Source organism: Crotalus tigris, unplaced genomic scaffold (assembly GCF_016545835.1).
Source record: "Crotalus tigris isolate CLP2741 ecotype Arizona unplaced genomic scaffold, ASM1654583v1 scf7180000019363.1367679, whole genome shotgun sequence".
NCBI lineage: Eukaryota > Metazoa > Chordata > Lepidosauria > Squamata > Viperidae > Crotalus > Crotalus tigris.
The window spans coordinates 1034902-1059800 of NW_024097499.1; the positions used below are offsets into that span (position 1 = coordinate 1034902).

A 24899-nucleotide genomic window follows, 5' to 3' on the forward strand; every position below is an offset into this window, starting at 1 on the left:
ACCCAAGACAGGCAGGTCATAGCAGAGAGTTCTGACAAACTGTGATCCACTGGAGAAGGAAATGGCAAACCATTCCAGTATCTTTGCCATGAAAACCCCATGGAGAGTACTAAAAGGCAAAAAAATATGACGCTGGAAGATGAGCCCCTCAGTCGGAAGGTGTCCAATAAGCAACTGGGGAAGAGCAGAGGGCTAATACTAGTAGTGCCAGAAAGAATGAAGCGACTGAGACAAACTGAAAGGACGCTCAGCTGTGGATATATCTGGTGGTGAAAGGAAAGTCCGATGCTGTAAAGATCTTTTCTCCATAGGAACCTGGAATGTAAGATCCATGAATCAAGGCAAGCTAGACGTAGTCAAACAAGAGATGACAAGACTGAACATCGACATCTTAGGAATCAGCGAACTAAAATGGGCAGGAATGGGTGAATTTAACTCAGATGACCATCTGGTATACTACTGCAGGCAAGAATCCCTCAGAAGAAATAGAGTTCCCTTCATACTCAATAAAAGAATAGGAAAAGCAATACTGGGATACAATCCCCAAAATGACAGAATGATCTCAGTTCGAATCCAAGGCAAACCATTCAATATCACAGTAGTCCAAAACTATGCCCCAACCACTGGTGCTGAAGAGGATGAAATTGACCGGTTCTATGAAGCCCTACAGCACCTTATAGAATTAACACCAAAAAATGATGTCCTTATCATCATGGAGGATTGGAATGCTAAAGTAGGAAGCCAAAAGATAATCGGAATAACAGGCAAGTTTGGCCTTGGAGTACAAAATGAAGCAGGGCACAGGCTGATAGAATTCTGTCAAGAGAATACGATGGTCATAACAAACACTCTTTTCCAACAACCCAAGAGACGGCTCTACACATGGACATCACCAGACGGTCAACACAGAAATCAGATTGACTATGTGCTCTGCAGCCAAAGATGGAGAAGCTCTATACAGTCAGTAAAAACAAGACCAAGAGCTGACTGTGGCTCAGATCATGAGCTTCTCGTTGCAAAATTTAGGCTTAAATTGAAGAAAGTAGGGAAAAGCACTAGGCCACTTAGGTATGAACTAAATCTTATTCCTGATGAATATACAGTAGAGGTGACAAATAGATTTAAGGAATTAGATCTGATAGACAGAGTGCCTGAAGAACTATGGACGGAGGTTCGCAACATTGTACAAGAGGTAACAACTAAAACCATGCCAAAGAAAAAGAAATGCAAGAAAGCAAAATGGCTGTCTGAGGAAGAAAGAAGGGAAGCGAAAGGCAAAGGAGAAAGAGAAAGATATACCCAATTGAATGCAGAATTCCAGAGAATAGCTAGAAGAGATAAGAATACCTTCTTAAATGAACAGTGCAAAGAAATAGAAGAAAACAACAGAATAGGGAGGACCAGAGATCTCTTCAAGCAAGTTGGAGATATGAAGGGAACATTTCATGCAAAGATGGGCATGATAAAGGACCATAATGGCAAGGACCTAACAGAGGCAGAAGAGATTAAGAAGAGGTGGCAAAACTACACAGAAGAATTATACAAGAACGAGCTTAACGTCCCAGATAACCACGATGGGGTGGTCACTGACCTCGAGCCAGACATCCTAGAATGTGAAGTGAAATGGGCCTTAGGAAATCTGAGCAACAACAAATTAATAAGATTAGGAACAGACATTTCTAGTCTATCAAATGCAAAATATCATCAGCATATAATAACAATAATGAGGGCATCCTTCATGTATACCATACTGTAAATTTAACAAAAGAAAGGCCCACTATTCTAACAATGATTTATAGGTTAAATCAATCTAAAATTAAAAAAAAATAACAAGAATCCCAAAGACCAGAATTGCCATCACTCTGCAGCTATAAAGTGTGACATCTCTTAGCAAGAGCAGTCCCTGTGACTGTTGTGAAGCAAGACTGCATGGGTCATTAAGTGAGAACCTCACATGACTGTGAATTCTGGCTTCTGGGAAGGTTGCTTCTGACAAGGAATGATGCCCTGATGCCCTGTGGACAACGGAAGACATTATGGCCAAAATAATAGCCATTGGATGCTGGATCTAGGCTATTGAATTCTCTCTAAAGCAGTGGTTCTCAACCTTTCCAATGCCGTGACCCCATAATACAGTTCCCCATGTTGTGGTGACCCCCAAGTGGGTGTGGCCACCAATAAGAGGGAATAGGACAGCTAGAGAAAAGGGAAAAAAATGGCGGACAGCGTGGTTTGGCGACCCCCGTGAAATGATCATTCGACCCCAAATGGGGTCCCAACCCACAGGTTGAGAACCACTGCTCTAAAGCAAGATTACCCGTATGAACTCCAGATGGGGGGGGGGGCGGTTGTCAATAGAAGGTAAAACCGCACCTTTTTACAATGTCTTATAAACAACTGAGAGTCCTTAGATTCCAAAGAGCTCAGAGCCATTAATATAGGCTTTTATGGACTCAAGGTTCAGCCAAACCTGAGCTTTTTAATTACTTTGGAGTTTACTTTTTATTGCTCATTAAAGATTGAAAACCTTGAGAACCGCAAGTCTAGCTGGGTTAGTTTTATGTGTATAATATAATCTTTAATAAAATTATTAGAAAAAGACTTTGCTTGTGGGGAAGCAGACAGGAATCACAGTCACATGACTGCAAGGATGTAACTTTGAGGAACTATTAAGCCTAGCAGCTAGCTCAAGGACAAAATAAATCAATCCAGCCAAGTTCAGTCTTTATTTACATTACACTGTATAGATAGAATTTTGCCAGACTAAACCTATCCTATCCTAACAAATGTATCCTGTGAGATTCTAGGGAGTGGCTTTTCTAAATCGATCCCGCTTCCCATGATCCAGCTCTGGACTATGCTTTCCTCCCCCCCCCACTTTTTTTTAATAATGTGCTCCCTCCTTCTGGGAGCCTCCTGCATTATTGTAGTCTGTCACATCACCTTCCCCTTTGCAGACACATTCCATCACAGTATCACTTGTTCAGCATTGTCTTAACTTTGAATGTCACTGAGTGAATGGCTATATACCAAGGATTACCATTAAATCAAAGACTCTTCAAAAATTGCCAAGAGACCATATCAGTTGCTTTCTCATAATCAAACTAAATTATAGCTGTCTTAGCTCTGATCAATTTTTTAGTTAAAGCTGATATGGTCAGAAGCTTGAAAAAACCACTCTGAACTTGGTGGACTGTATAGGTAGTATAAAGAGGTAAACAATTACCTGTTTAGAGAATTATACAGTTTTTGCATTTATTTTTATAGTTACAGTTTTTGCGTTCTTGTTATCTATCTTTCCCTTTCTATAGGAGGACAATACAATGGTATCTTCTTAAGATTCGGCATTAACATTTCAGTTCTAGTCTTTAACGTGACCCAATCACTCCTATACAAGCTCTAAAATACTCATTCCTCATATCACTTTTATTTTTAATTACATTCATAGAACAATGTTCTATTTTCATCAGGATCAACTCTTTCAATCTAACTATTCCTGGTTCTCTTTTACTACACTTTTTCAACTATCTTTTTTATAGACAATATACTATTTTTTTTTTGAGGTAATCCTTCCCTTATCTTCATTTTCCCATCATTTCACCAAGTGTTCTTTTTAACACTTCCCACTATTGTTAATTTTGTATTCTTCTACATTATTCTACAATACGATTCTTTTCACTGTGTTTCAAGGAAGCTTTCAGAATAATTCCAGAATAGTTTCCCCCCTGGATTATATTCATTCAAAATGTTACAGTCTTTCTCAAAATTCATCTCTGGTTTTTCATTATCATTATTAATTAAAATACAACATGTAACAACCACCACCCTATTGATTCCTACTCTCATATATTATACCACAACCTACACATACCAATTTAAAAACATCACTGCTTTCATTCAATTAAACTTACACTTTCATATGTGAATTCATTACTCCATAAGATCAGCCTACCTTAAGATTTATTACAGGCCTCATTTTTTAAATAATTTCAGATAGACAAATACAGGTAGTTCTCGAATTATGACCACAACTGAGCCCAAAATTTACACTGCTAAGCGAGATATTTGTTAAGTGAATTTTGCCCCATTTTATGACCTTTCTGGTCACAGTTGTTAAGTGAATCACTGAAGCTGTTAAGTTAGTAACATGGTTGTTAAGGGAATCTGGCTTCCCAACAGACTTTGCTTGCCAGAAAGGTGATCACATGACCCTGGGACGCTGCAATGGTCATAAACATGAACCAGTTGCCAAGCATCTGAATTTTGATCCCAGGAGCATGGTGATGATGCAAAGGTCGTAACTGTGAAAAATGGTCATATGTCACTTTTTTCAGTGCTGTTGTAACTTTGAACAATCACTAAATGGACTGTTGTAAGTTAAGGACTACCTATAATCTATTTTCTGTCCTTCATTTCACTGTAATTCAAGCACTTTCCCATTTATTCTTTTCCTGTCTTAAATCACAATCTTCCATATGCCATGGTCATCACCAGATGGGCTCATATGTTAATACTGACTTCTGCTACTCATCTTTATTTTGATCAATCAAAACTTTCACATAGTGCTTCACAATGCAGAACAGGCAATTGATTTAAGATCTTATCAGAAGTTTATATTTTTGAGTTATTCTTAATTTAAAACAGCAGGAAAAGAGGGGGGATAGATATTATAAGATGGAAAGGGATTAACCAATTAAAATGTAATATGTACTTTTAAAACTTTTGAAAAATTACTGAAACAATGTAATTTGAAAAAAATAGAGGAACAGTGTATTCAGTTAAAGCATTTATTATGTCCCTGGTAAGACCTTGATATTTTAGCATCTCTGGATCAGGGGTAGGCAACCTTGGCTCTTTTATGACTCATGGACTTCAACTCCCAGAATTCCTGAGCTGTGCTGGCTCAGGAATTCTGGGAGTTGAAATCCACGAGTCATAAAAGAGCCAAGGTTGCCTATCCCTGCTCTGGATGTATTGTGTAAACTGAATAATTCTTTTATCCAAGTTAAACTGATGTCAATATAAACAAACAAACAAAAATATTAAATACAGTTTGATAATATAAAAGTAATTTTAAATATGGAATTGGAGCATCCTATATTGCAGAACCAATCTTTCAGATATAAGATGCAATGTTTCTTAAGAACTCATTTAGTCCAACAAAAAAATTCTCTTTAGGGTATATAGATTGTTTAATTGTTTAAAAAAGATTGACTATTGTCTTTTTTTTTAATGCCAGAGGTGCAATTTAGTAGAATATCATGTGTTTTAGGGATATCTGTTGGCTACAGTGATACATCAGATTCATAGAAGTAAATTCAGAGATAAAGGTATGATGTTAATATCCCCCAAATTTGACATTGCCTATGCATGAAGAGCAAAATATATCTTGCTCAGATAGTAGTGAAAAACATAACTGTACATTCTTGGAAAAATATGTGTACAGCAGATCTTAATGTAACACAATCATTTTAATATTACCTTTATTCACTTTCCCCTTTCCTTTTGATTCTCTTTGCTTAATATTTCGGCAATATCCAGCAGGAGAATTTGGAGCAGAATCATCATTAGGTAGTGACTGAGATATTCCAGCAATGTCTTCTGTCTGCAGTTTATACACTGGAGAAGAGTGCACAGAAACTGGTGGACTTGGTTCTAATGAAAGGTCACTGTTTTCAGCACATTCCAATTTATCATTTTTTTTATCTGTATCACTTTGCTGTGATGAAATGACCTTTTCTGTCACATCTGAGAACTTACTCAAGGTATCTTCTTTTGTATCATCATTAATATCCTGAAACATAAGAAAACAACATTAATATTCTAAGCAACTTTAGGACTATTATTTTTTAACACCCAGGTTTTCCTATATCGTTCATTTGTTAAAGCTGTTATCCATAATTCGCTGTGAATCATCTTGCTGAAATAACTTAAGGTAACATCAAGACAGTATCTTTTCTGTGATGCTTTCATTGTTGTGAAATGTTTTTGCTAGAAATAGTCTCTTCCTGCATACCACTTTCTTTATAACACCAATTTAAATTGCTTCTTGGCATATCAGAACCTGTTGCTTAATTGGTTACAATTTCACTTTCATCACATCTTTTCATCTCTATGTACTTAAATATATAAATGAGCAATGTAATTATATTAATATGGAATGTTAAAATGTAATTGTAATTACACATTCTAATATGCAAACATTATACATTGTTTTGTAGTAACATGCATACTTCTTTACATTATTATGTAGTAACATATAATTAAACATTTTCTCTCTCTCTTGTATGTGTATGTGTATATAATTCCTGATAGTTAGAACAATTAATCAGTGGAATAACCTGTCTCCAAAAGTTGTGAATACTCCAACACTGGAACTGGAAGACTAGTAGCAATATAGCTAGGACAAGCACTATCAGCAGAAACTTCGTAAAGTCAAAAACAAGAAAATATCACCAGAAAATATCAAAAATATCTTTTGATATTTTATTGTTCTCTTGATTGGGATTGGTCAAATCTATGTATGCAGAAAAGCATGTGAACGAACAACTGTATTACCCAAACATAATTTTTAAAAAGATAGCAAAAAGAAAAATATGTTTTTTTCAACCATAATAGAAGTTACTTTTGTTTGATTTCTGTCATTTTCCAAATTTCCAAACATTTCAAAGTTTGTGATTCTTATATTCTACAAAGGAGTTTAAAAGACTAATTGACAGTTACTGTACAATGTAACTTTTAATTAATACCAGAAATAAACATACTTTAGTGCAAACCCTTTGTTGAAGCAGAGATTGGTGCACTTTTTTAAAAAAAATCTTATATTGAGCCATGGGGACACAGTGGTTAGAATACAGTATTGCAGGCTAATTCTGCTAACTGCCGGCTGCCAGCAGTTCAATCCTGACAGGCTCAAGGTTGATTCAGCCTTCCATCCTTTCGAGGTCAGTAAAATGTTGGGGCAATATGATGACTCTGTAAACCGCTTAGAGAGGCTGTAAAGCATTGTGAAGCGGTATATAAGTCTAAGTGCTATTGCTATATAAATAAATGCCAAATTATTTCTTCCCCTTATCAGCTGTTTCAGTAAGGATTATAGGGCTAATCACTGGGCTGTATGCTTTAAATTGATTTTTAAAGTCTTTCCACATTAGTAATGATTTCCATAAAGCTGAAATAAATATAAGAAAAAAATCAGTTTTATGAGTGAGAAATAAGTATTTCCTTAAGCAGTAGAAAAAGGTCTGTGAAATTATATACCTTCTAGCCAAACCCAAATCCACAAACAAAATGTAACAAATGTAGTCATTACTTTATCCTCTTCTACCCAATTTAAGTTAGCTATTTTCCAAGAAGAAAAGTACTTGCACATGCTGGAAAGAAGTGAGACTAAAGAGATAATATAAAACCCCTTGTGTCCCTGTTAACTGAATCCATTTTTTAAGGAACTGTATATGTCAGTGGTGGCGAACCTATGGCACGGATGCCAGAGGCAGCACTCAGAGCCCTCTCTATGGGCACACATGCCGTTGCCCCCCTTGCCTCTCTGTGGGCACACATGCCGTTGCCCCCCTTGCCTCCCCTTCTTTCCAGCAGCCCCCCTGAAGGAGAGTCACCCTCGAGGGTAGCCCACACGGAGCAGCGCAGCCAAGGACATGGCAGCCAGGCAGCATAGACAAGACTCTGCTCCCACACCCCATCATGGAGTTGATGCTGCAGGGCGGGGGCAGAGGGTGTGGCCGCCATAGTGCTGCTGGGCTGCCTGGGTGATCTGCAATGGGCCCTGGAGGTGGTAAATGGTCCTGTGGGCAGGCGGGGCGGGGGATGGGGGGGACAGAGTGGGGGCAGGGCAGGGGGATACAGCGGAGGCAGGGCCAGTTTTTGAGCACTCGGTCTCTAAAAGGTTCGCCATCACTGGTATATGCCTATTAGCCTAATATTTCTCTCAAAGTCTGTCAAATGCACCAGAAGTTGAAATCTGATAACTACTGGAAAGCTGTAGAAGAATGAACAGTATCTACATCAATCGTAAGACGGCCAGAGTTACTTGGTTGAGTTAGGCGGCTACAGAAAATGAATGAATAAATATTAAATATGGCTAAAAACACTTGTTTGAGAAGCTGGGAGAACAAAGGAATAAGAGACCTTTTAGGTCAGGGGTGTCAAACTGCCGGCCTGTGGGCCGGGTGCGTCATGGCAAAACTGCGCCCACCCCATTGCCGGCAATGGAAAAAAAAATCACAATACGTCACGACATGTTATGTGATGTTGCGAGTTTGACAGCCGTTTTAGGTTATCTGCCAGAAATGCTGAATAAATTATGTATTTTATATCATGTATATTTTAATCATAAAAAAGCACCAAATTATACCTTGGAAAATAAAATGAATACTATACCTGTGAGTTTATATCTGTTTGTTTGGCACCAAGAGATTCCTTTAACTTTGACCGAGAAGGTGGCTGACGTTTTACTTTCAAGGCAAGCTGTGCCTTAGCTTTATGAGCACTTGTATCTAACCTTGGTGGGTCTCCAACAAAGGTATCAAAATCTGTAACAAATGCATAGTCACTTATTAAAAACTACAGTCATCACCCCATTTTATTATGAAATTATTCAATATTTCTTTTTACTTGTAACAATTAGACAAATAACAATTTAGATTCTGATACATTGTTTTACAAAAGAAGGTAAGTATCACTGTACCAGCTCTAGTAGAATGACAATTTAATGTCACGTTATAAAAATGTGTTGCAGGTCATTTAGTATAAGTGGTCCTCTTTAATGACTGCTCATTTGGTGTCTGTTCAAATTTACAATGATAACAAGGAGTAGTTATAATGGAACATTATAGTCCCTGAAGTCTTGATTGTGGGCTTGCAAATTATAGCTTCACAGCTCCCATGATCCCATGATCAAGATTTGCAATGTTCCTTGCCAGCTTCCCACAAGCAAAGTCGATGGGAAAGTCAGCAGAAAGTTGGAAATCAAGGTCAAGTGGGATTCTCACTTATGATGGCAAGCAGGACTGCCATCTCTAAACCATGTAGTCACATGTTTTTTCAACTTATGATCACGGTGCTTAACAATGGAATTTTTAGTCACAATTAGTATAGTATCTAGCAATTAGGACTTTGCCAGAGGTTTTGATATCATAGTTCACAGAGCATACCAATAGATTTCTTTATTACTCACCAGAAAAATCTAATTTCTCCACTGACGATTCAATTTCCTGCATATCATCCTTAATTTCAAAATGTTCTGCCAGTTGTTCAGTATTTGGTGTGATAGAGTCTAATAAAATACCATTTCCAAACATATAGGGGAGTTTCTCATATATTTTTAATTTTTCTTCTAGCTCTGTGATCTGAAGATGATAAATATCATTTTAAAAACTGAGACACATTTACAAAGATCTTTAAAACAAAATTTAAAATACAATTTTGTCCATACCTTCTCCTGCAAAATTCTTAATTGATTTGCATGTTCTTGATTGTTTTCTTCCATAATTTTTGTATGATCTTCTTTTGTCATGAGTTCTACTTCTCTGGGAGAGGGAGCAAACATATGATTAGGCAACATAAAGGAGTAATAAGGAAAAAAAAAAACCTGAAGCAGTTTATTAAATTGAGCTTGTTAGCAACCAATAATTTTTCTTCTTTAAAAAAGACACAATTTCCTGTTATTTTCAATTCATTGTTTATATTGTAGTATTCATTAGTCATATTTGCCTATAAATATATATCACATAACACACTTGGATAGATGGTCTAAATGTGACATAAGAGTTTCAACCTCTTCCCTGCCTTTTTTCTCTATCTGACCTTTGCTCTTTCATCTTCCCCACTGTCTCTCTTCTCCCACCATTCCCCTCTTTTTACCAGCTAATACTAATCTCATGAGCTTAATGACCTAAGTAAAACACAAAACCATCCCTCACCATAAAGTGGTACTGCAAAAATGTGTATGATTAACATCTTTGTATACTACATACAGGCAACGTTTGGTAAGCATCCAGGAAGGAAAATATATGGTGGATTCTGGGTTTTTTTCTTGTATGGTTAAATTCATCCCAATATTTTAAAACTGAAACTTTTTAATGGGAAGTACCACACAAATATCTTAAAACAAAATTAATTCTATGTTGAATTAATGTGAACATGGCACAATTCATAGTTCACCTTTTTTGTTGGTTGTTTAAAGCTCTTTTATGCCTTTTCTGGGAACATCTGGATGGCTTTTAGTGATTTATTTGTAAATAACAAAAAGTCATAAATTATTTCTTAAATATTTTTCTTTTCTTGATATGCTTTTGCAATTTTGGAAATAGATTCTGTATTTAAATGCCATATACTCTCCTAATTATTTTCATTTTAATTACTTTTCATTTTACTATGCTAGGCCTTTTAAACTATTATTCTTTCAAGCCACTCGTGTCAAGACCCTGATGCAAATTGCCCAGTCACGTACAGAAACAAAACACACAACAATAGCACACAACATTATCCATGTAAGAAATTACAAGCAGAGATCTCTATGAGCTTAACTGACAAAGCATAACAACTCACTTCTGCTGATACTCTTTGAGTAACTTCTTCGCTTTGTTGTACTTTTTTTCCAGCACATCATATTGTTCTTGAGTTTCTTTAAGATGCTCATTTAGTGTTTTGCATAAACTTTGGGCTTCTAACCAGTAGGTTTCTAACTTCTTAATTTTTTCTTTGTTCTCATCTATAGTTTCGTGGAGCTGTGATTTCTTTAGCTCCCATTCAACCTTTTCAGCTTCTGTTGTTTTTAGCTTAAAAAAAAGTTCAGATTATTAGACTTTAGTAATTACTCATTCATGTATAGATTAATTGACTAGAGCCAAACAAGTAAATTTCTCTCCAAAATGTAACAAGGAACAATTATTAATTTTGCCTTAGTTTTAGGATCAGCAGCTGCCCATTTGCATAAAATCCACATAGATTAATTGATTTTATAGTCATTAATGCTTTTTTTTTAATCTCTGGCCATCTAAAAATGTTGCCTTTAATTTCTAATATTCAGATTGTTCTAACCGGTTTAAAAGATCTACTACCCCGAAAGCAAAATAAATATTTACCTTTTTTTCCAAAACTTCATTTGTAAGCTAAATTTTATGGATATGTTTCATATTTTTTGCTGATATTAATATGTTAACTTTGAAACAAATGTTCTCTCTCCTACACAATTGCCTAGTTTCTTGAAGGTTACACTATGTGAAGAATGTATACTAAATATACTAAATGAAGAATGCGTATAAATAGGGAAAATATTCCTATACAATATTGTCAAACTCAAAACTTCAAGGGAAATAGTCAGCAAAAAAACCCACTGGATTACCTGTTACTTTTCTATCACTGCAGCACTGTTAGAAACTGTTTTCAGTTTATACTGCAAAAGTTTTAAAGTTGTAAGAGTCCATCTGTGATTTAGATCCAGTAATTTAAGTCATATATTATGTTTTAATTACAAGAAAGCTAATGGCCTAGATCTAAATCCATACACATTGCCTTCTCTTCTATCAAAAATGCAGTACAATCAGTAGATCTCATATTGCACTGGAACATCTGTTTAACTAATTGGGAAAGGAGGATAGGACTTTTGTAAAAGGTTGTTCTATAGCAGAAGATTAAAAATCTCAAAGTATCAAATAATTCTAACCTATGTACCCTAGGCACTGCCCTTACTTACAAATGAAATGTTGTTATCTTACAAAACAAATTATTCCTCCAGTCTTTGTGCCTTTCATTTGCATGCATCTAGCTATGCTTACTTATTTTTATTTCAATAAGTGTAATGAAATTCCACAGAAAATATTCCTCACAAATTAGCACAAATTGCATAAATAATAAGGTTTTCCATTTTTAGTTGAAATTAAGAATTTGGTTTTATCTTGTTTGTCTTTAAGATATTCAATTTAAATTTACAATTTGAATTTAATTGAATTGAATTTAAATATATTTTTTAAAAAGTATATATATTGAAGATTTACCTTTTCCTTAAGTTGATTAACTTCAGCTACTGTAACTGCATGTTTTAATTGTAACTAGAAAAAATGCATAGAAAGTTTTATTGAAGAAAAAAAGGTGCAACTGATATTTGAAAATCATTTTATATATCTATTACTGTTCACATTTTTTTCAATCACATTTGAAACAATAAAGTTTCATAATCTCCAAGTGCCCACTTGCTCTTCTCCTCAAGCTAAATAAAGCCACTTGTTTATTATATACTTACACCGGACCAACTGGTCTCAAGATACTGCTAGGCTATAGTTCATAAATTATCTCACTACTAGCCATGCTGACTAAATCTTCTAAATGATAAAATTCAGCAATATCTGAAGGGACCGAGATTGCTATTCTGTGGCTTACAGTCAAGAGTTTTGTCCAAACATAAGAGCCGCATTACTAGAACTAGTCAGAGGAAATAGTTATAACTTGTTTTTCCCACCAATTTTGCTGAAATCCAAATTTCAGTCAGCTCTTCCTCTCTTTGAACTGTTTCCAGCTGACAATTATACAACCCACTTATGTAAGATAAATATGAACAGAGACATTGATTGATTCATGTTAAAGAATCATGATACATTGCTAGATAAAAATAGCTCCAACTGATATATTAATATACTTTCCCATATACATTGCCTGAATATATTTCTTTACATAATCAGCATTATTATTGTTGGCAAGAAGTATTCATTAGGAGGCTTAAAAGATAAACGCTAATTCTCTCAAGCCTACTATACAACTAAATCAAAACAAAGGTATAAAGATATGCTTTATACAAAAAGGATATGCTTTTTTCTTCTTTCAAATGACTTAGAAGAGTATCAGAGTGTTATTAGCTAAAAGTACAGTGGAAGGTAGTAAGGCAACTCCTTTGGAAGCAGTTGACTTGGGATGGGGGTGGGGGGACAGTGGCACATCAACAGCATTGAGGCCACAACTGTTTTGCTGAGGCAGCCAAAAGCAGGACAGTGGAGACAGCACAGCAGTTGGATCAGCTATCTGGATTTTGCCCCAGAAAGGACTGAAGAATGGAATGGAAGGGGAGGATTGGGAAGAGGTAAAGGTAGAACATAGTGTAATCCCATAGGTGATATTATGTGGATGATGTTGCATGTACTAAACAGTAACTTATGCCCTTATTGTGCTTATATGATTAGCCGAGGTGGCGCAGCAGTTAGAGTGCAGTACTGCAGGCCACTTTAGCTGACTGTGTTCAGCAGGTCAGCGGTTCAAATCTCACCGGCTCAAGGTTGACTCAGCCTTCCATTCTTCCGGGGTAGGTAAAATGAGGACCCAGATTGTTGGGGGCAATGTAAATATATATATATATACATTGCTTACTGGTGTACACCGCTTAGAGAGTGCTTGGACTTAAAGCGGTATATAAGTATCATAAATAAATAAATAAATAAATAAATATGCTTGGATTATTGCAATACAGGTACTCCTCGACCACAATTGAGCCCAACATTTCTGTTGCTAAATGAGACATTTGTTGAGTGAATTTTGCCCCATTTTATGATTTTTCTTGCCACACTTGTTAAGTGAATCACTGAAGTTGTTAAGTTAATAACACAGCTGCTAAATGAATCTGGCTCCCCCATTGACTTTGCTTGTCAGAAGGTTGCAAAAGGTGATCATGTGATTCCGGGATACTGCAACTGTCTTAACTACAGTCCAGTTGCCAAGCATCCGAATTTTGATGCTGCAAAGTTCGTAAGTGTGAAAAATGATCATAAATCACTGTTTTCAGTGCCGTTGTAATTTTGAACAGTCACTAAATGAACTGCTGTAAGTTGAGGACTATCTATATTGAATTGGTATTGTTCATGCATTAATGATTTTATGATTTTGATTATGTACTACGTTTATCACTTATTTAGATATGCTTACTAAACAATATTTCTCAATGAACGAGATATATAAAGTGGTTTTTCTGGAGTTATTAAAATGAACATAATTCCCAGGATATTTTATATTCTGAATAAGAAGTATAATTCCTACATACACATCTTGAAAATATTTAAAAAATACAATATAATCCATGAATTTTTATTGGGTTCTTCAGTTCCAAAGATATCTTTGAAAAAGTTATAATTAAATTGTAACATCAGATTTTTGAATATACAATAGTTAATTCACTGTAAACTTCCTATCATCCATTTTAAGAGATAACAAAATTGCACTCTACCTCTTTAAATTTCAGCATGAACTGTGTAGAATCCATGTCTAATGGGAAATTAATATCTTCATTTTCAGGAAGATAAAATACTTCTACTGATTTTTCTTGCAAATGTGATTCAAAAGAAAGTTCATCTTCATCATAATCTTCATCCTAAAACAATATTAAACAATATTTTATTAAAGCAAAATAAAACTTTCTTAAAATGGTTTTAATACAACAATAAACATTAATGCTACTTTTATGAACATACAAAGCTTAAAATCTTTAACATTTTAAAAAGTAAATGCTTAATAGTTTATATTTACATGTTTAATTGTTGGTTCATATGACATTGTAAATCATCAAATTTGATTACATTGGTCTCAGATTCAAACTTTGAACCTGAACATCAAATTGTATTTTGAGCAAGAAGTCTGCCAGTCCATGTTGCCCGACTGTTCTTACTTTGTTCCTCTTTTTGAGCAAAAGGGCTTTACAAATCAAGAAAACACAAATGGATACAAAGAGTAGCAGAAGAAAAACAAAGAAAATGAAGAAAATGTTTTGATTTAATGCTTAAATAATTAAGTATTTAATTTATAGTCCAATGTGATTTTTATCAGGGAACTATATATATTAATACAAATATAACCAATCACAGACTTCCATTTATTAAATAACAGCATTTATAAGAATAATATAAAATAGCTAAATTGTATTATGCCCAATGCTTTACTAAACCAAGATGCATGGCTTATTGTTTCAACCAAATGCAGTCATTAACAATTTGTAGTTTATCAAAGGAATCAATATAACTGAACATGAGAAGTCGTGAGATTCATTATCAATTTGTGTAACTACAGGTTCCTTACTACACATCTTATACCATGAACGTCTACTGTCAATAATCCCTTTCAGATCTATAAAGTGATCTTTAAAAAATGAAGAGGCAATCCTCCATATTTAAAGAGCAAACTGTGCATGGGGAAGGAGAAATGAGAGGCAAGTTTGAGTTGCAAATCAAATTTGCAAAATTACTCATTGGCTGACCCATATTTAATTACTGAAACTGAATGACTACCTTTTGTTATACATGTAGGTAGGAGAGACATGACAAGGAAAATTTTTACATAACAAGGATCACAGCACATGGACAAAGGTAAAAGAGAAAAAATGATATATTTATTTATATGATTTATATGAGTCCACCCAACTCAACCAATGTGATCATGGGAAGCGTCCAGCATAAAAACGAATAATATAACAAAGAACATAACAATAAACAATATATCAATATCAACTATGAATGGCAACCGTAACACAGCAATCACAGGGGATTTCCACTCAACTGGCCCCTAAAGGCAAAAAAAGTTGGGGCCTGTGAAATATCTTGGGCTGGGTATCATTCCAGAGAACAGGGCAACCACAGAAAAGGCAGCTTTCCCAGGTCTCATTAAATAACAAGATTTAAAAGAAGGAACCTGAAGCTTGTCCATGGTTGAAAGAAAAATGGAGACAGGGAGAAAAAAAATGCAGCTTAATAATCAAAAGAAAAAGAAAAAAAGGAGAACAAAATATAATAATCCACAGGAAGAATGGGAATGATTTTGTTAGTCTATGAATCAGACAGAAGGGACAAATAATGCAGGATGCAATGAGGACACAACTCTCTACTCGTGTGCCTGTTTTTTCTTGAAGGGCTCTGCCTTTTAATTAAAAAAAATGTTTGACTTGCCTGCCATGTAATCTCTTTGTCAAATTTATGCAATCCATAAATTGCTGTTGAGAAAATATTTTTTATCCTTCTTCTCCCCACTCCATTTATTTCTTCCTCAACTGATTATCACCTCAGATAAGAGTTCATGAATGATTTCTAACTGTCAGATAACAGCCTAGAGAACTTTTTATATCTGTTGCTCCCTGTTTTCCAAGGTTTCTGGTAAACTCATTATACTTTATGATGCCTACAGGAAAAAACTAATGTAGAAATATTTTGAAAAACAACAAATCCAACGTGACTAGGTATGTATATATTTACATGTATAGGTGTATGTATATGTATACACACACACACACACACACACACACACAAAAACATCTTGTTACCTGTTCTGTTTCATGGGCATATTGTTGCTCATATAAGTATCTCTCTTGTTCCAATGTCTCGCTGATGAGGCGAGCTACTTCACTCTGAGTTCCTGGTTTTTCTCTTCCAATCAGAAACCTAAGGAGAAAAATTAACCAACATTAATGTACCAATGAAAAAAATACAATTGTGCTTTTAATATTTTATTGTACCTTGGCAACAGTTAACCATGCTTTGTTTTCTTACATGACATTTTGATAACTGAAATGCACATTATATGAAACAATCTTTGAAATATGGTCAGAAATTGCAATGGAGGCAAAGTGCATCATAATATAGAGGTAGCATTAGCACTCAGACTTATATACCACTTCGTGTCACATAATGCTAGTATTAAAATATCTGCATTAATGGGCACAATATAAAGTTTTGACTTAAATGTTCCTAAGATGTGTGGACCAGACTATCTGAAGGACTGTCTCATGTCCCATTAGAACTTGTCTGGATTTATGGAAGATTTCCCTGCTGTCAGAAGTTTGCTCAAGCTTTTCTTGCATTGCTCCCAAACTATGAATAGCATTCTCTCAAGAGTTGTGTTTGCCTCTCATTCTCTCTGAATTTAGAAAATTGATAAAAATGTTCTTTTAGCATTAACTTAATTTTATCTATTTGGACTATGGTTTTCTTAGCCGCCTTGAATACTCATTCTAATATATTATAAATAAGGGAATAAATCAATAATTGCTTAATTATATATAATTATTCATTATATTATTCACCTGACTGTGCCTTTTGTATTTTTTAATACAGTTGCTGCAAAAAACTGGGTTACTCCCACCAGACTTATCCCATCAACTTCAACAATCTGATCGTTTACTTGGATTCTGCAAGGCAAGGAACAAACATTAGACGTTGCATATTGCATTATATTTGATGAAAAAAAGTAAAAAGAATAAACATGTCATATTTATCACTTTCAATTAAGCATCTACGTCATTTTCCAGAGGAAAATTAATGAACAAACACCCTGTGACTTACAGGTTTTTTTTTAAACACTTAGCTTACCATAAGTAGAAGATGCACATCAACTTGATGTGGGTGAGGTATCTTCAATAGAAATTACATAAAATAATATATGCCTTTCCTATTCACTATTCATTTGGCTAGTATTATGGTATCCACTCTCAAGGTTACACATGAGTTATATCTGTAGGATCTGAATCAGTAAGTGGCAGATTGCATAGACCCCTATGAGGAGACTGGGTCATTTCTTTCCATATAGTTCACGAATTAGAAAAAATAACATTTTATGGCTTTCACTTTGGTAACATTACTATTTTCACTTCTATTTTATCTTGATGACAATACTATTCTTTTATCACTAGACAATAATGCATTTCCATTATTGGTCAGAGGGCACTATTCTTATTCAGTATGCTATATCACTTTATTTTAATGGAAATTTGAAAACAGGAATTAACCAACTAAGAAGTCCTATCTACACTACAATAATATTTTTATGTTCTGGAAACAAATATTTCAAGTGTCATACAGGTAGTCCTCAACTTACAACAATCATTTGTTTAATGACTATTCAAAGTTCCAACAGCACTGAAAAAAGTGACTTATGACCGCTTTTCACACTTACAATCCTTGTAGCATCCCTATGGCCACACAATCAACATTTGGGCATGTGGCAATTGGAATATATTTATTGCAGTTGCACTGTCCTGGGGTCACGTGATCACCACTTGTAACCTTCCCAGACAGATTCCCACAAGCAAAGTCAAAAGGGAAGCAAGATTCATTTAACAACCACACGATTCACTGAACAACTGCAATGATTTGCTTAATAACTGTGACCAAAAGGTCATGAAAAAGGTAAAATGGCAAAATTCTCCTAAAAATTGCCTTGCTTGGCAGCAAAAACTTTGGGTTCAATTGTGGTCGTAAGATGAGGACTACTTGAACATGATTGTACATAGCCAACAGAGAAACTATTTCTGCATGTTCAGATATCAAATTATCTTAACACAGTTAAATTAATTACTGAATTAAGCATATTAATTCAAGTCGCTGAATTGGATTTAAGGAGTAAAAGGGAAACCTCAAATTCCAAAACAGACATGACCACAAGACAGTTTAGATGTGTTATTAGTTGAGTTTAGATACTGTTTAAATGAGTTCATTTAAAATCCTTGGTATTTACATTGGTATATACCCAGCCTCCTCCGCCATTTGCAGAGAAAGAGAGAGTCTCTCTCTCTCTCCCCCCCCCCCCTCGCAGACCAAGGGCAGTAGAGAGCCAGCCCAATAACAATGTGTGTCAGCTTGTCGGAGAACAGCAGGAAGCCAACTTGCCAGGTGAGCAGAAGATCGAGGGGGAGGAGGGAGGGAGGGGGAGAGAGAGAGAGAGAGAGAGAGAGCTCATGCATAGCAGCCTCTATTTCTTTTTAATTAAACTCTTCAATCAAGCTCCCCCTGCGCACAGGTTTTGTGGCTCCCAGTGTTTTCTTTCCTCTGGGAAATGGGTCCAAGTGGCTCTTTGAGTGTTTAAGGTTGCCGACCCCTGGTATATACATAAACACACTGAAATACATTTGTAATTTTAACTTCCTATACTATTTAAGTTTCGCATATGAAACTATACCTTTATTCTAGTTTGTTCTAAGTAACAAGAATCTAAAAAAACAACCCTATGGTTTTAATTTAAAATTCATAAAGAACCCAGATTGTCTAAAGCTTATCTCTCATACGAAAGTAGAAGAGAAAGGAACCGTTTCATATGCCTCATATATTATATTATTATATTATATTATAATTATATTATATTTACATTACGTTACACAGGCTAAACAAACAAGCAGTCTTAATTTAAACTTACCGGCCATCTTGCTGAGCAGCGCCACCTTCAGTTATTGTTTTTACAAATATACCCAATTTTTCCAGTCCCTGATCTGCACCAACACCCATTCCTATTATACTGATACCCAAGCCATTGTCACCTGTAAGAAAAACACAACAAGCCAAATGATCCTATTTTTGTAATTTGATAAATCTGCTGTTATCATAGCTAATGGCTGAGACTAATGAAGGGGATAGGACAGCTGGAATATAAATCAAGGAATTTCACAGTGGGGCACAATGATTTGAGGCCCATCTGAAAGCCTATTCTGAAGCAATGAAAGCAGAGAACGCAGCTTACTTCTTGGCTTTCACTGCGTACAGCTCAAAAAAGAGTTTGTTTCATGCAATGAAGCATCTTCTTCATCATATTTGGGTGTGAGGAGGATGCGGAAGAGCTGGAGAATCTTTCTGACAATTTGCATCCTTTTTTTTTTTTTTTTGCAAATGAAGTCAATGAAATCTATTTTGAATGGAATTTCAAGTGTTCAGTCGAATCCTAAGGAGGAAACCTCAGCAACAACTTGTCCCCTTATTTTGGATTCTTTGGAGCTTGTAGAAGGGTTTCAATGGGATGGATTCCATAGGAATTTATAATCAACTAGAGACTCCTGGCAGTTCACAATTATAAAAACATTGCACAGAGGCGGTGGGGGGGGAGTGCCCCCTGGAAAACTAATCTTTTAACATTCTCTAGTATTTTCTGGAAGGAGCAAGTCTAATTTTTGAGAGGAAATCATTTCATGAGGCCAGAACTGGATGGAAAAAATAGCACTTCTTGGCCTAATGTGTCAAAACCAGCACTGTACATTCTACAGGGAAACATACAGGCAACCAATAAAAGGCAGACAACAAAGAAGTTATGTATTTCTGGTGGTTAGTAGTTGCCATTATATGAGCTGCCACATTCTGCACTAATTGCTGTTGTGGTGTCTTTAAAGCCATCACAACAGCAATGTAGAGCATATTGCAGTAATCTAGATAGGCAATAATCAAGACATGTGTTACAATAGAAAGATAGTCTTGTAGAGCAGTAAGGTTGTAACTGGGGAACCCAGCTGACACTGGGTGAATGCCCTCCCAGTCACAATCTTTTCCTGCCTTTCAAGTATCAGGTGTGAATCCAGGAAGACCCCCAAATTGCAGCCATGCTTCATCAGGGGTTATGCCTGCCCCTTGATAACTATGCAGCAAACCTAGAATCACTGTGGATCAAAGACATTCCCTTTTGAAATGATTCAACTTTAGTTTTTTTTTTTTTTCTTCATCCAGACTGCAGCAGCTTCTAGGCAATGAGACAAAAGTTTCAAAGCACTGCATTCTCTGTTGACAAGCAGGTCAGCAGCCTGAAAGTAGTCCTTGGTTTTCATCTATTATGATCACAGTTGGTAGATGTGCCACAATATGTTTGCTAGTCTAATTTGACAATAATTATCTATGTCGTCATTGTATCTCTTCTTGACTACTGCAATTTACTTTACATTGAGTAACACGTTAAGTTACAAATGATATATAATGTGGCAGTTAAATGTAAGTTATGTAAGTTACAAGGATCACAGGATGCCCGTAGAACTTGCTAACTGCTCACTAGCAAAAGTGAATGTGTTACTATGACCTTTAAACCCTGAACAACTTAGGGACTATTTCCAGTCATATGAACAGCAAAAGAAGGCCCTTTTTTGAAGACACCTCCATGCCTTCATGTCTATCTATCTAGCACCTATTGAATACAGCCCCTTGGGAGCTGGGTTCAGTTCTCACTGCCCAGAGTAAAAAAGAAAATAAAGAATAAAAATAGATTTTCTTAGCCAGTTCTTTAATTTTTAATTAATCGATTTTTGACATTATTTTTATATTTTAAAAGTAATAGCTTCTTTGATTATTTCCTTAAAGCTAAGATAGATATTAAAAGACAGATCAACCTATCAATACAAACTGAAATATTGAAGTATTTAAAGACTCCACAGAATAAAATATGATGTCAATCTAGGTAATTTTTCTACTATTCCTGCAGACTTAAGAACTGGAATTTGCATTACCAAAACTAATGGATTAAGCTTTAAACTTGTAGTACTTAACACTACTATTTAAATATCAGTTGACATCAAACCTAATACTACTTAGCATAACCACATTTCTCTAATCCTCACCCTATTTTTCTTGATGTATTTAGAAAACATAAATCAGATAAAGTCTGAAAGTTCATACATTACCTTAAAGTTTGCTAATGACATTGCCTCAATATGAATTTTGACTTTTTCTTTCATTACTAATATATTAAAAATGTTTACTTTTTATAGTGCTGCATTAATTTTCTTTTCAGCTTTTATAAAATATTTTCCAGCCCTAATACATTCAACTTTTTAGAAGACAATCTTATCTTAAGCTTAAAAGTAATTTATATTTTTGGCTTTCTAATGCTATACCTAATTAGGAATTTTGGAGTATCAATGATGCAAAATTAAGATATAAACATTAAAAGGCCTTGTTCTTTCTCCACGATAGACATTTGAGATTTGTACCTTTTTCAATTTCCACAGGAAAAACCTCCATTTTTTCCACCCTTTTCTCAAGTTCATATTCCGCTGATGCGGCCACAGGATCCACCTCTTCATTGCGTCTATCGTAGTCTTCATTTGAGTAAGTACTGAATACCTAAAATAATACAGTATTTTCAAAAAATACCCATGCAAGTTGAATAGATTTAAATGTCAATTAAACAACAACTTAAAACATGGACATGTTATACCTATTTGCAAATCAATGTTTGAGTGTATGTGTACAACATAGCAAATTGCCTTCTGGTAATTTTTAAAGCCAATAAAATCTTTAATCTTTTTAAACATGTCATTTGAAAAATGATGTTTTTCAATAATAGGACTACCTCAATAATAGGACTATGCTCATAATACAGCTCTTTAATTAAAATTATCAGAGGAATTATGTTACGTTATTCTATATTATACCTGAAACAAAATGTACTCAGTCACATGAATTACATACTTAACAAAATCAGGAACTGATTTCAGAAACTGATACACATTTACACAAAAAACAACAACATTGCTATATTTAAAATCTCACCCCCACCAATGGAAAAATAGACAAAAAAGGTGATAAACATATAAAAATCCATGCTTTCTAACTTTTTTCTTTCTTTGTTAACAATATTTGTCAAGTCTATTGAAACTAATCTCCTGCAACAAATGTGGGCATATGAGCAAACACACAGGTCATAGTCTACACCCAAAAAAGAAAAAAAATAAATGAATTACTATTAACTGAATTGTCAACTGATTAAACTGTAAAATAAGGTATCCATTAGTAAAACTGATCTTCCATATGCATCCACAATCCACAAAGTAGTCTACAAACTACTGTCTCTTACATAGTAACTACTCTCTCAAATATAACTATGCAGAGGTCCGTATATGTAGAGTCACACATGAAAAAAAGCAACAACACATAAACCAGGGAATAACGCTATAGATCAGTGGTTCTCAACCTGTGGATCGGGACCCCATTTGGGGTCGAACGGCCATTTCACTGGGGTCGCCAAACAAGGCTGTCCGCCATTTTTTTCTCCCTTTTCTTTGGCCACGCCCCTGGCACCCGGTGATGTATAAGTGGTTGGGGGTCACCAGAACATGGGGAACTGTATTATGGGGTCGCGGCATTAGAAAGGTTGAGAACCACTGCTATAGATGCTTCCTCTGTATTAAATCTTTAGATTCTTGTGGGTAAATAAGCATAGGCTGTTACTATACTGGAGATGGAATCATTTAGTCAGCTTATTTATTTAAAGAGTCCGTAAGATTATCTGGGACACTACACATCCTCTTCATGAACTGTTTTCCTTGTTACCTTTTGGGAGGAGGCTTCATGGTATCTGTAGCAGAACACCCAGATTCAGCTATAGTTTCATTCCATACAGCATTAACCTTGTGAACTCTCAAACTTTCTCCTTCCATTATATATTCAAGATGGACAATGTTTAATATTTATTTGTTATATATATGTGGATCTATAATATGTTGTATATAGTATGTTTAGGTGTGTGTTATGTATGTGTTTCACTTTAAGAGTGGGCAACTAAATTTCATTTTTGATGTGTGCCGTTGTGCCCACAATAAAAAATGACAATAAAGGTTATCTTATCTTATCTTATCTTATCTTATCTTATCTTATCTTATGTATGTTGGAGTGGAAACAAGGAGATGCATGTATATTTTCTTTTTCTTTGCAAAAAAATTAATTGACACATACTTTTCAGCTGAGCTACAAGTATAAAAAAACCTGTTTTGTGTGTCTTCATCTTGAGGCAATAATAGACTTAATTTTTGGACTAAGAAGTATTTATGTTTGCTAACATCTGCAATCATCTTGAGAACTTAGTCTAGAAATATAAATGACAGAGTATGCTTTAATAGAAACAAAAAACAAAAAAAATTCACTAGTTTGAATTTGAAGATGAGTGGTCACATAATGTTAAAATAAAGAAATTCAAATATGCTTTCAGAAATGCTTCAAAGAATAGATTCTAGCACTGAATGAAGTTCAACGTTAGTGATTGAATCTGGATTCAACTTGCTGTTTGCTACTTGGAGGGCAGCACAGTTTTATGAAGACAATGCTCAGTAAATCATATGTAGGACATCTTTGCTGGAGAAGCTAGGTCCAAAAAGAAGACAGCAAAGTGCTTCTGCTTCAGCTGTGGCAGCTGGGTTCAAAAGGAGAAAAGTTGGCACAGGAAAATGGGAAAAAAGACAGTTGGGTGAATGAATGCTTTCTGGGGCTTCGTGGATACTGCAATGCTGAGGAGCCATGTGTTGGAAGCTGGAGAAATTGGAGTGCCCAGGGTAACATAGTGGACAAGGTTCCAAAAAGGAGACTGCAAACACAGCAAACACTGCTTCAGTGGCTGGGCGCAAAGGTCAGTGTGGGAAACTGAGAGAAGGCAGCTGGGTGAACAAATGCCTGTTGGTACAGGCTGGGGCAGCTGAGGCTCCCCAGAGCATGGGAAGCAGTTCCAGGACCACATAGTTTTGGGACTGCTTGCTGCCATACAAGGCAGGGTGCACAGCATCCAAAAGGGAGTAAATGGGGAAGAGATAGGCAAGCTGAAGGAACTGAAGCGCCCCCTACAGTTTAAATGTGGGCGAGATGCCAAGCCCCTGAATTTTACTACATGACCTCTAAAGTGCTGCAACTGCCATAACTTTAGGCACAGGCTATTAAGGTTTCAGCACTGTCATAACTTTGAACAGTCACTGAATGAATGGTCATACATCAAGGCCTAGCTGTAATTTGTACATCAAAAGAAAACCCTAACCATATGCTAGTTACAAAATGGATAAACTGTTTCTGAGGAGAATTATTGTTGTAAATGGAAAGCAGGAGAACAACAGAAAGCAAAACAAGAAATGGAATAGGACATATTTCTAAAACCCTGATGATCTGAGGAATTTGTTTCTGTTCCTAATCTGTGCCTTCATTTTCACGCCACAAGCTACTATATAAGACATTTTATTTGGGAATAGTTTAATGAAAGCTCTCACATGATGTCTGGGTAAGTCAGCCAAATGCAAACAAGCCTGACTGACTAAAACATCAGTATAAAAACTGTGCCTGCCTTGCAGATGCTAATAGAAGCATGTCTGAACATGCAGCATCCATATATTAGTAAATATCTTTATGCCGCCATGTCCTTTT

General features: G+C 35.5%; 1 protein-coding gene across 4 annotated transcripts in view; it reads right to left on the reverse strand.

The window, feature by feature from the left end:
* Positions 1-24899, reverse strand: part of LOC120316324 (neurabin-1-like) — a 52951-nt gene that overhangs the window by 18513 nt on the left and 9539 nt on the right. For all 4 annotated transcript variants that reach the window (XM_039361773.1, XM_039361771.1, XM_039361769.1 and 1 more), the window contains 11 exons: positions 21710-21842; positions 19168-19288; positions 17063-17167; positions 16304-16421; positions 14225-14368; positions 12015-12068; positions 10567-10796; positions 9452-9545; positions 9194-9365; positions 8398-8549; positions 5482-5794 (listed from right to left, as the gene is read on the reverse strand). In XM_039361773.1, the coding sequence (XP_039217707.1) occupies positions 5482-5794; positions 8398-8549; positions 9194-9365; positions 9452-9545; positions 10567-10796; positions 12015-12068; positions 14225-14368; positions 16304-16421; positions 17063-17167; positions 19168-19288; positions 21710-21842 (1636 nt within the window). The remainder of the gene's footprint in view (positions 1-5481; positions 5795-8397; positions 8550-9193; positions 9366-9451; positions 9546-10566; positions 10797-12014; positions 12069-14224; positions 14369-16303; positions 16422-17062; positions 17168-19167; positions 19289-21709; positions 21843-24899) is intronic.